The sequence below is a fragment of the Phragmites australis genome, chromosome 7, assembly GCF_958298935.1.
Source record: "Phragmites australis chromosome 7, lpPhrAust1.1, whole genome shotgun sequence".
Taxonomy (NCBI): Eukaryota; Viridiplantae; Streptophyta; class Magnoliopsida; order Poales; family Poaceae; genus Phragmites; species Phragmites australis.
Window position 1 is genome coordinate 3203051 of NC_084927.1, and position 12980 is coordinate 3216030.

The 12980-nt window shown below is 41.5% G+C and overlaps 1 protein-coding gene across 1 annotated transcript; it reads right to left on the minus strand.

Moving 5' to 3' along the window:
* Positions 1 to 11048: 11048 nt before the first annotated feature.
* On the minus strand, positions 11049 to 11798 carry LOC133923773 (uncharacterized). Its single transcript, XM_062369032.1, has one exon. It carries the CDS (start codon positions 11580 to 11582, stop codon positions 11049 to 11051), a length of 534 nt encoding a protein of 177 aa, XP_062225016.1. The 5' UTR covers positions 11583 to 11798.
* Between the last annotated feature and the right edge of the window lie 1182 nt (positions 11799 to 12980).

Consider the following 12980-nt stretch of genomic DNA (forward strand, 5'->3'; position numbering starts at 1 on the left):
AAGTTTAACAATTTACAGCAAAAGAGATCTAGGAGGATACTAAAACTGATCAACTCCTAGCCAAAAGAGAAACTATGCAGCGAAAACAAAATCCAAAGACAACAAAAGATGGGTGAAGCCATATGCCCTTAGTCTTCATCCAAAAAGCGTGACTTACAAGTAGTTGCCTACTCATTCTCACTGCTAGCATCAATGGGCGTGAAGTAGCCAAACACCGCCTCTTCCTCACCTGCAAAACCTGTAGAGTAGCTGAGTACAAAGGTACTCAGAAGACTTAATCCATATATGGTACATAGAAATAACCTAACTTCAAGGATTATGCATTGGGCCATTAGCAAGGAAAAAAGCCACAAGGTTGATTAAAACATATGGGCACGCAACCTAGACACATATGTGTGAGCATCTAAACATAACCAACATACCCTTCCAAACTTGTAACAACCAACCTGCATATGTAAATGGAACCATAGCAATACATCAATAGCTAGCCATCAACATTACCCAACATACCATCCATACCACCATCCCACATTTGTAACTCTACGTCCGATGCAAATGGACAGAAGCATGCTCATGACCGAGAGCACGGAAATTCAAATTGTTTTTACACCCTGCAGGGGTACTCCTTTACCTACACGACTCGAGGACCATACGGCCCACGTGTCCACACAGGCCCACACGAGGGAGTACTCATGTCAACCTTTCCCAATAAGCCCAACTGTTTGATCATGCGTCGATAGGTGCAGGGGTCATCCAGAACTACTCCTGGAGCAAATTGGATACCCCTACAAGCCCGCTTGCTCACACCATCGACTCGCATACCAAAAGGCCACAACTACAAAGGTATTGGATTTATCATTCTCATATGCGACATGTAATAAGTATGAAAAGTGCTAAATCCAATTGCACCGATGGACAGTGCTTAACCGATGCAAAGCGGTCTATGGTGCATGGCTCCTCTCTCGAACTACCCTGAGGAACTCCTCCGGGGCAGAAGACACCCCTAACACCGCTCACATCTCGTCTCATCCTCACATCTCATCCCACTATCGACATCATGATCAATATTCATGAATAAGTAAGCCCTAAACTCGCGAACAATGGTTGCACCATCACTCGACTTCTACCGAGGACCTATGCATTGCTCAGATGCTTAGATGCTTGCTTGCTGCTTTGGGGTTTGCCTAATACTACCCGCACAACATCACAAAACTCCAGGAGGTTGGTGTTGCCTTCACTCGCTTCGACCATTGGCGCAACACCCTCTAAATGAATCAAAATGCAATGCATAAATGAATGAACGATGAAAAAACGCGCAAATGATGTATGCTTGAAGTATAATAGAGCGTCGAGCTTCAAAAACATTTGCAAAAAACCACTAAATGATTAAGCTTTCAAAGTTTGAAACCCCAGACAAGGTAACTTAAGTATACCTAGCTTTAACAGGCTAGCGGTCAGATCAATATTTAGGTGGCGGTCTGACCTGTGGCCAGCAGAGAGTTTTGGCCTCTGACGGTCTGACTGTAAGCATGCTTGCGGTCAGACCTGCCCAAGAGGTGGTCAGACTCATGTATAAGTTTTCAACTTGGATTCTCTTGTCGCAACTGCTGGTCAGACCGGCCCTAGCAGCGGTCAGATCGCTAGACCTTACTGGCAATGCCTTTGCGGGGTCTCCGGTGAGGATTTCGATGAGACCTTCGATAATGAAGGGTACCGAAATGCTCTATGAGACTAGTGGAGTGTTTCTAAAGTTATTTGGACATCATTCATCGAGGTAAACTCGAAATACCCCATGGATTGGATCTAGGCTAGGTTAAACTTAGGCCTAAATGACACGAGGGTCGAATTGAGCTCGAAAACAATGGGAAAATGGTAGGGGATAGCTCACCTCAGCTTATGGAAGCTTTCTATTGGATTGGAATGCTTCGAGTACGCTCCGATTCGTGGATCGGCTCCTGGAGTGGTGGTGAAGCTTGCTGTTGATGAACGGGTCTCCAACGAGGAGACGAGGGGGAAAACTTGGAGAAGTCCTCCAGGAAGCTCGTGGGAGTTCCCACCTCCAATCTACGATCTTCGAACGTGATGAGTAGAGCTCTATTTCTCTCTCTAGGGTCGGGTGGAGAGAGGGAGAGTGAGAGAAAAGTGAGAGGGAGAGAGCAAAAGGAAGTGATCGATCCACTTAATCCGAGCCTCTGTGTGCTGGTGGTCAGACCGTGAGCTCGGGCAGTCAGATCGCAGGAAATCCACGTCGCAGCCCATGTGGTCGTGCACCTGACGGTCAGATCGCGGGTGACACTGGTCAGACCGTGAGGGGGCTCTTTTGCTAAAAATTTTTCTAAGTCTCACCTCATTGTCCTCCTTCTATTCTGTTCCTTCTCCAAGTGAAAGTGCATCTAGCCCTTATGTATGGTTTTGGTAATTAATGACAATACCTATGGACTAACAATGGTGTTGAGTTTGTTAGTATGTTGTTCCATAGATAATGCATTGAGAGATATGCATGAGGTCTAACTGATTCTTGGGAGATGCATAAGTGATGAATCATGGATTTCATGAGAAATGACATGAGAACAAAAGAAATACATTGTTGTCATTGAGCTCTTAGTGATACTCATAAGGAGAAGAAAAAACTCAACAACATTGGCAATAAACTTGAAGACTAAGTTACTTGTGGAGATCAAGTAAATAAAGGTATGACATTGTCAATAGAGTTTTATTGACTAACCTATGTACTATGTGCTTCAGAATGAGTGGGGTTAGGTTCTATATGAAGATTCACAATATGCATGAATGCTAATAAGTTACGTGTGGAGATTAAGTAACTTAATGTATAAAAAGTTATCAATTAGGTTTTATGGACTAACTCATGTGTTTTGTACTTGAGAGTGAGTTGGAGTTAGGATCCATAACAAGGCATATGTTGAATTGAAATCATATATGCCAAGAGTGAAGAATAAGAGTGGACTCCATATTTGATAAAGTGAATTCCTTGAAGATATCTAATACAAAGTGGTTTCCTATGGCAAGACGGTGAAGGGAAAGCAAGACTCGGATGCGATGGACCACCCGTAGTGAAGGGCAAGCAAATGACTTGGCACCGAAGGACCAAGACGGTGCTGAAGAGCGAGTGAAGTCTTTGCGCCAATGGACCGTGTGAGGCGAGGGAAACCTATGAATGATTCACATCAATCATAAGAAGAATCAAGAAGAGATGGAGTGAAGATTATATGAAAGTTGGCAATCCTCAAGGTTTGAATAAAAGAAGCGGTACTTGAAAGTTATTCAAAAGCTCAAAGTGGTTCAAACGAGTTTTATCTTTGAATTTGAGTATAGGTATGCTGCACTATTAAGAGATATGCAATGTAGAGGTAATTGTCGTGTCTCAGTGCTCAAGAGTTTCTAACCAAACCCAAGTGAGAGTTCTTTTTCGAAATCCCGGTGCGGAAAGCGTTCAACTGTCCAAATTTAGTTTCGAAGTGTTCCTAATATGAACCAATATTTTTGAGGTCATGAATTCAGTTGGGATGTGTAGCCCTTTAAATAAGCTTTTCATAGAGTCTAAAATCATCAAAATCGGACGTCAGGATCAAAAGTTATCACTATTTTTAGAGGCCTAGCTGTGCTAAACTTGGATACTCCGGGTTGACCCGGATTCTCCGGGTTGTCCGGAGTCTCCAGGTAAGGTTCCGAGGGGAGGTCTCAATTTGGGGCTGTTTAGTTCACCCGGAGTCTCCAGGTGGACCCGGATACTTCGGGTTCCAGAGTCTCTGGGTTGAGTTCTGGCCAGGGGTTCTCGGTTAAGCTTTCTTGTGCCGGAGTAACGGCTAGTTTTTGGGGGGTTGGGTATTTATACCCCTTCACCCCCATCCTTTGGGGCTGCTGCAATGGCATGAAAGAAAAACCTTTTAGAGCAAAAAGAACTCATTCCCACTCCATTTTAGTGAGAGATATGAGAAGAAAAGTGAGTTGGGTTGAGAGATTGAAAGATTGAGTGCAAGTGAGCTAAAATCCATTCTTGAGCACTTGAGTTCATCGGCAAGAAGTTCGTGAAGCATTTGTTACTCTTGGAGGTGAAGCCTCCTAGCCAGCTAGGTGTTGCCTGGTGAGCTCCCGTGCGTGTCCTGAGCCGCTAGAAAGTTTGTGAAGGTCGATCTCGCCCTCGCAAGGGAAAAGATAAAGCTAGTTGATCGAGGAAAGCGGTTGAAAGAGATCCGGCTCATTGGAGTTTTCTCAACGGAGATGTAAGATTCATGGTGGTGAATCCGAACTTCGGGAAACAAATATTTGTGCCTCCACTTCGGTTTGTTTACATTTAAGTTCTTGCTCAATATTTGTGCATATTGCTCGATCTACTCGTTTGTATGTTTTTGATTGTATATTCTCCGTGAATCTACTTGAAATTATAAATTGGAACACACAACTTCATTTGGTTTGAGCTAAAACTCTTTAGGCGTTGTTTAATTTCAGTTTTGAGCTAGTTTCTGTACATACACCTGAGATTCCGGATTTACCCGAAGGTTCCGGAACTGTACAACCCGGAGTAACTGGATTAACCTGGATACTCTGATGAACAGTGTTTTCAGGATTTTTCAATTAATATTTTCTTGCATATTTTTTACTAGAATTGAATAATTTTTTTCACCTTAGGATTATAACTTTCACACTTATTTAGGGTGATTGTGCACTAGTTGAGCATAGCATATTTAGGTTTTTCACTTGTGAAAAATCCGTTAGTTTATATTCCGCTACAAGTTTAGGCTAACGGTAAAAGGGGACGAATTTTCAGAAAAACGCCTATTCACCTCTCTCTAGGTGACATCATTGTCCTTTCAATTGGTATCAGAGCCAAATAAATTCACATCTTGAGTTAATCTACATTATCTCATGGTTGTAAGTTTATTTTTTGGCACAAGTATTTCTATTTTAAATTCCTTTTGTGCCTTAACTCAAAATATAGGGTAAACTTCTATAGATTTTTGAATAAACTAAGTGCTTGTTATAAGTAATTCAAGTATTTGGATGCACATATATATAGGAAGCTCATCATATATTTTGTGCTTTGAGACTAATATTATTTCAAGTGAAATTTGTGTTTAGTTTCTTGGTGAAATGAACATCCTCAAGGATGTCAATGGGGGTCGATATTGGAGACATGGCTAAATTTTTGAAGAGCTATCTAATTGATTAAAGAGCTAAGTTTTGTTGAATTATACATATTATTATTCATTGCTACTTTATGAAGGTAACTCTCTATCACAATGTCTTTAAATTCATAGTTTATATCTTTGTGATAGATTATTTGTTCTACACTTTTTCTGCAATTCTCCAGAACCCGGATGTTCTGGGTCAGGCCGGAATATCCCAGTGCTCCAGATCCGGAGTATCCGTGTCAGTTTGGAATATCCGGGTTTGACAGAAACCGAAAGCTCCGGATTGTATCCGGAGGTTACGGATTCTGAAAGTTTCTACCTCTTTGCATATGTAGATTTTGTATCTATGCTTGTTTTAGAGCTTATGTTATCCTAGTATGTGTAGACGTTATTACAATCTTTTCATGCCTATTTTATATTCATACATATTTTGATTCCTTGCTAAGTGTGCTATGAATTTGTTTCTAGGGTATCTAGTTTTTTCTGCCAACTAGTGTAAGTTATATAACTAGTATGTGTAGGATGCATTACACTTTCTTGTGTTGATTGTGGTTTTGAGTCTGATTTGAGATTATTCGTTTCATTGAATTTTCTTTAGCTCTTTTGGAGATATTAATGGATTATCATATTATGGGGGGTATTATGTTTCGTGCATCTTAAATATCCATAAAGTATGAATATTTGAGCAATACCATTTAGAATTGATGCTATTGCTTATCTAGTATCTATGTGATATGTCAAGCTCATATAAAACTCAACTTTGCAAGAATCCATTAATTGATCCACATTTGGTTCTAAATTGAAACATGAGATTCTTATAATTCTTTAGTGATATTTTAATCTCAAGTTTTTAATTTGAATCATTTATCATTTAGATCAGATCAACTATGATTTTTATGTGTTTACTTGTAATAATTAACTTTGTGAAGAATATTTTTGAAGTATGATGTTTAATTTTTCAAATCTTTATTCTCATGATTTTTGAAAGAAAGTTGATCTATGTCTTATTGCATTTATCGACTTGTGAATTCATATACTATTATTTTCTTACAATTGGTGACTCGAAAGAACACAATTAAAATCAAAACGGTACATATATTTTTGGTGTTACACTTTCTCCATTTCGGTCATCCTGCATCTCTTCCAGTCCATTTTTGGTACTAGACATAGAGTGTGGTTTTTGTTTCTGCAGATGCAATAATAAATTACCACACCTGTTAATGTGTGCACTGTGTGGTTTTTGTTTATGCAGATGCTAATGATAAATTGTCACACGTGTTAGTATATGGGAACATTTTATCGGTAGGGATTATTTGTTTATTTGAACTAGTCAAATGCACGTAGAGAAGTTAGTTTTTACTTGATAATGACATTTCATTTTTACCATCAGAAATCTGCTCTCTTAGTAACCACCTTCCAGAGAACTAGCTAGTCTGATTTGATGTTACTCTAATGGAATCTCTGGTTAGTCTTAGGTTTGTTTGGTAGAGTTTTTTTTATCTAAATTTTTTGTAGGAAGTAATTTTCTAGAGGAAGTGATTTTGTGGCTGAAAGTGATTCTCTATGATTCTTAAAATAAAATATATGGAGAAAATGATTCTGTACAGGAAGTGAATTAGGGGAAGCTATTTTTTTCAGCTCCCTAGCTTCTAGTTCATTTTAGATAATCACTCCTACAAATTCCACTCAGAGAGCTAAAAGCTGAAAGCTGCTGTTTGGCAGAGCTCCCTGATTTCAGTTAGAAAGCTGCTCTGCCAAATATGTCTTTAGATTGTGGTTTGATCCTACGTTAGTTAGCTAGTGCTTGCCTTTTCGTCATAAGCAGGGTTCCAAAATTCGACGGTTATCGAGAAAAAATCGCGATAACCGCCGGTCCACCTTAGTTTCAGAAACCGAACGGTAACCGAATTTGAATTCAAAAAATTCAAAAAAAAAATTAAAAAAATTCAAAAACAAATCTTAGAAAAAACTAGACACAATTCTAAGACCTTCTGTGAGAATTGTTTTTCAAAAATAATGTCATTTGCATCCTATTCTATAGGGAGGAAGTTTGAAAAAAATGAAAAAAGTTGAAGCGTGCAACTCAGTTATTAACTCATGTTAAGGAAAAGTTTAACATGCAAACTCATATTTTCTTGTGTAGAACGTATCTTAAGAGGATCTTTAAAATTCATTTCACTTTATTTAGAGTTTTATCAATTTCTCTATGATTTTTACAAAGTTCATAAGCATAAAGTGAATATATTAAGAAACAACACTGTAATTAACTTTTTCATGTCTGCTATTATTTTTTCTACGTAAATCATAGTATAAATAAACTAATAAAAGTGGTTTCACTAATTTTTGAGGTGTGATGTGTCAGTTATGAATTAATCTAATCGCAACACATTTACATAATACTGCATGTTACAATAACTAATTCATGAGTTTATGTATTTTTAAAAGACATAGGATTATGTAAGAAGACTAACAAAATTAGTTTCATGATTTTTGGATTAGCAAAGAGTAAACTATGCATTTAACTTGGTTTAACAAATACATTTTTTCACAGAAAATTTTAAACTTTTTTATGAGTATAAATACTTTTATCATGTAGATCATGTCACAAGAAAACCAACAAAATTTGTTTCACTTGATTTGAAGCTCAGATGAATTAGTTATTGATTTTACAAGATTAAGATAATTTTTGGGTTTTTTTTGTTGAACTTCACTGAAAATCGAGAAAACTGAGCGGTTACCGAGAAAACAAAGTGGTTACCGACAGTGCAGAAAATTCGAGAAAATCGCTCGATAAATCGCAAAAACCGCTCGGTAACCGGTCCAATTCGACTGGTTACCGAGCGGCTAATATCGCGATTTCCCATAAATTTCAAATTTATTCAAATAAATTTTATCTGAAATTTTTTAAAAATTCGAATAGTTACCGCGGTAATCGCGATTTTTCCTTGGTCATAAGTGGTGCATGCCTCGTGCTTGTGCAATTTCCTTCACGCAGCACCACTAGCATGAAAAATAACAAAGATTGCTTAAGTTAACGCCCACCTTGATTGTCAACTGATCATCCTAATGTTACTGTTTCTGATATTTCTCCATGTTGCGATGCAGGTACACATGTGTAACAAGCTTGCCAGTCGGCATGTGAGAGTTGGCCTTGCAGACCCTAATAAACTTGCCCGTTGTGATATATGTGAAAATTTTCCTGGTACGAATTTGGTTTCATGAACCCTCCTTTTTACGTTTAATCAATTAACCTTGGTTTTTCTCTGGGTTCATATTGTTTGTCCTGTCAATGTAACTTTCTTCTACTGTGACATAGATGGCACATCACTTTGCCTGAGCTGTGACATGACCGCTCATGTCGGTGGCAAGCAAACCCATAGAAGATAGGTGCTCGGGCCTGTTTGTTTTTATTTCGATAGTAATAATTTAAATTTTGATTCTCAAATCTAGATTGTTAGAATCTAAATTGTATAATCTGTTAAGTTTTTTTTATCGTACTAACAGTCAGTAGAGCACGATTTTACTGAGCCAGACCAAGTTCAAGGTGTGACATCCTCTTAATGAAATTCCAAGAGGATGTACTTCCTCTTGGTGCTCATTTAAATTGTATAATCTAAAATATATAATACTAGATTATTAGAATTTCTTCCCCCTCTCCTCCTCCCCTACAAACTCCCTCTCTCCCTGCCGGAGTCTCTCTCTCCTATAAACTGTCACCGTTCCCCTTCACCACCTACTGCCACGTTGCCCCTCCCCATGGCCAAATTTGCTTCTGCTTCCTCGTCCCGCGTGTGTCTTCGTATGTGGGTGGGGATGCCGTTGCCCACATTCATGATGAGGCTGTTGCTGTTGTGGATGCTGCCGCCGCTGAAGCTCGGTTCAAGCAGACGACGTTACGAGTCAGGAGATAATGCCGGAGCCCGTTCGCGGGCAGGGTAGGTACACACGCTTCTTTTTGTTGCTCAAGCCACATATTCCTACCTGCGCTTCACCACCGCCCTATGCTCTCGATTTCTTCTCTATGTACCTGGTTGTCGTGTTCCCTACTTTGACATTGATGAGGAGCCTGTGGTGGAGGTTTTTGTCCCAACACTGAGGAGAAATCGGCAGACGAGGTCACATAGGTCCCATTTTGCGAGTTGCTGAGCCCTCTCCAAGACTCCGGCTACCTCTTGCGGTCAACCTAAGCGTGCGCTCTATCTCAGGGACAGTTTTCTATTCCCTCCAAAGCGAAACGTTATGTTTGTAATGACAATTGTGGGTAAATATATGCTATAATCTGATAGAAGCAGTATTTTCTTAGATTGTGGATTGTGGTACAATCTAGTCTCAAATTGTGGATTTTGGATTGTAGAATCGTCCTATTTATTTTAGATTCTGATTTTAGAAGTTAGAATCCATAATCAGAATAAAAAGCAAATAGACCCTAAGGCAGCGGGTTGAAGTAAGATTCTATTCTATAGCCAACCTCAGATGCACTTTCATGCATTTTTCTAGTTCTTAAAGTGGGAAATTTTGATTAGCTTCTAGGAGTTAAACCAGGCCATGTGGATGATGTAGCTATGCAAAACCAATGACCCAGAAAACCAGAGTCCAGGTATTAGTGACTGACTAGTCATTAGTGACAGGTGATATTTATCATCCATCACTAATGTGTCATCATTAGTAACGTATTTGGAGTGATAAGTATGAAATCCGTCACTAATAATATTTATCACCTATCACTAATGCGCTGTTACGAGGTAGTGAGTGTAAGTTTATATCATTATTGCATATTTGTGTGTTTAACATTGTCCTACTGCTATCCTTCTCCACCACAGTTTGCAACCAAAGGTAAACATCCTATGCTTGCATTCTTTAACCTGTCCAAACCAAACGAACTAGCATATATAAAAAGCATGATATTGATAAAGTGCATAAGTAGTGGTTCAATAAACCATACACAAAAATACCCTTCTCATCTCTTCCTCTACAACTTGAATTGTCACCAATATGCCCTCCTGTTCATTGGCTGCCACTTCTCTTGCACAACTTCTATAGCAACCTCTTCTACAAGAACACTACGGCAAAAATTAAGAAATGTGCTCCGGGTAGTCCTCTTTTCTAAAAATTCACGAATCTTGAAGCAAATAGTTAGTTCAAGGCGAGGGGGCGGCAAATATGGTAAATAAATTAAAACTAATTGAAGGCGTTAGGCATTTCTCAACACAGCTAATCTAGATTTACTTGTTCCTGATCATCGGATTCATGAGATTGTTATTAGACTACCACAAATTCGTCACTTACCTTAAACTAACTAATTACTTTAAGATTCGTGAATTTTTAGAAAAGAGGAGCACCGGAGCATGAAATATAAAACTAGATACATCACTTTCCATCATCAATCCAATCTCGGAGCCGATCTTTTATGTAGGTCCTAAGTCTTAGGACGGAGCACCTTGCATATACATGACCAAATCTCACAACAAACTAGACGACACCACAATAGCTACATCCTGCTCTCTACTGATCAGTGGCATGCATGTGCTTCTCTTTCATGTCCCAAAAATCTCTTTTTTGTCCACTTTTCATTAGACAAACAGTGCAAACACACTAACACTGACTAATCACGAATTAAGCTAACACTAATTAACCAAAAGGAGACCTTAATTTGTTGAACAAGCCAGAGCCTCTCAACTTTACGTCCTGCTCGAACCTTTTCGATTACACGACATGTGGCGGGATGAGTGAATTGTTTCATGAATCCGCCGCATGTCGTTGTTTCGAAGGGGTCCAAGCATGGAGATATAGTTTAGAGGCGCTGCACTGGAATTATTCCGCGATTAAGCTGGCACTAATGAGAATTAAGCCCCTCCTCTTAATCGGTGGCATGCACCCGGCCAGGAAGCACGAATGTCCCTACATGCAGAAGGGGCTCATGTCAAACGACGGAAGCGCCTGCGGCCCACCGCTGCAGTTGCTGTCCGGCGACGATGACCCCGCCGAGGCTGACGAGGAGTTTGAGGCGTCGGCCTTGAGAGGGCTCAGGCGGCCGGGGTTGAACGGCGGGATGTTGGCGCCGCCGGCCGGCGCGGGCGGCGGCGGGTGGCGCCACCGCGGGAGCGGGCCGGCGACGAGCAGCGTCTGGAGGAGCGGGCCAGCCGACACCACGGCCTCCACTAAACGGCCCTGCTCCGGCAGCCGCCGCGCGAGCGCCATTTCCAGCTCCGTGTCGTCGGCGCATGCGACGGCGTCCGGCGCGTGTTCGTCCAAGACAGCGGCGCCTCCTACTCCTCCTCCTGCAAGGACGCCGGCGTGGAGGCTCTGAGGCGGTGTCGCCTGAGCCTGGTGGTGGAGGAGGAGTAGGAGGGAGTGGCAGTGCCGCCGGAGCTCGTCGCGCTCGGCTGCCGCGGACGCTACGAGCGCGGCCAGCCGCGCGGCCTCGGACTCCATGCGCCGGAGCTCCGCCTGGTGCGCGGCGCGCGCCGCGTCGAGCTCGGCCAGCGCGCGGACCAGAGCCCGCCTGAGCTCCGACGCCGTGGAGAAGCAGCAGTCCAGCTGGTCGCCGCCGCCACCGGCGTGGTCGTCCAAGGGGTAGTCCCACGCGTAAGCGAGCGTGGCGGCGGCGGGCTGGAGGTGATGGTTGCCGTGGAGCAAGGGGTGGCTGCCGTGGTCTTCCATACAGGAAAAAAGAAAGAAAGAAAGAACGAGATGTATTGGCTTTGTGATGGTGGTAGGGTATATATAGGGGATCTTTTTCTTGGTTTCTTTTTGTTCCCTTTAAATTAAATCCATGTGGATTTATTTTATGGACCTGACTAATGCACAGCCGTGCATGCTGTAGTTGGTCTGCATACACACCCCGATTAGGAAAACACCCAATTAAAACGTCACCGTTTCTAGCCAATCTGTCTGCCTGTTCACGGCAAAACCAAACAAAAAAATAGGAAAAAAAATACATATGTTCTTTTACTATTCACCAGCTAGATAAGTATTTTTGTTAAAAGTTGTAAGCAAATCGAAATAAACTCAAAAGCAAGTTGGAACAAATATGCAAGCAAATTAGGATGAATTTAGAGATCATAAAAGCAAATCAAATAAAAGATTTATTTCGGTTAAAACAATAGAGCTTAGGTTTAAGATTAAAAAAACCAAAATTAACACAAGATTTGCACATAGATAATTGATTATGAGAAGCACAATTAAGACAGGTGCAAACAAAATGGAAAACAATTTGATGTATTTCGCTTAGCAAATTTGTAGCAGTGTATGGGTAGTTTGGTAGAACTGCAAACAAACATAAAAAGCAATTTGATTTAATTTTGTTGGCAAATTTAAAGCAACATATTGGCAAATTGGTACAAAATGCAAAAAAAAAAAAAAACAAATAGGAGCACAAGCTCCTCGTCACCCAAATCGAAGCAATCCTATCGGGGTACGTCGAGCTCCTCATTGCCCAAATCAAAGCTCTACCACCGGGATCGAGCTTCTCATCACCGGCATGAGTGGAGGATAGGAGGGAGGGAAGGGAGGGAGGGAAATGAGGCGATGGAGGATGCGGTGATGTCGGGGTCCGGGAAGGAGAGGTTAGAGTGAAAGGAGGAGAGGAGGAGCGGGTCGAGGAGGTTGGGGGCAGCAGGAGCGCACGGAGGAGGTTGACGACAAGGTGCTTGCATACAACGGAGGAGGGCACCAAAATGATCTCGGTGGCCGCGGTGCAAGCGAGCGCAGAGACGTCATGACTGGCGGCACACTGTTGCGGATGACTACCAGAGCGTGTCCGAGGAGCAGAGTTTGGTGGTGATCTGTGTGATTAGGAGGTCCATCGTGCCAACGCGACGGAGGGGATCC

Bases quoted from the DNA above. Each gene is read 5' to 3' on its own strand.
- LOC133923773 (XM_062369032.1), bottom strand. From the start codon at position 11,582: ATGGAGTCCGAGGCCGCGCGGCTGGCCGCGCTCGTAGCGTCCGCGGCA.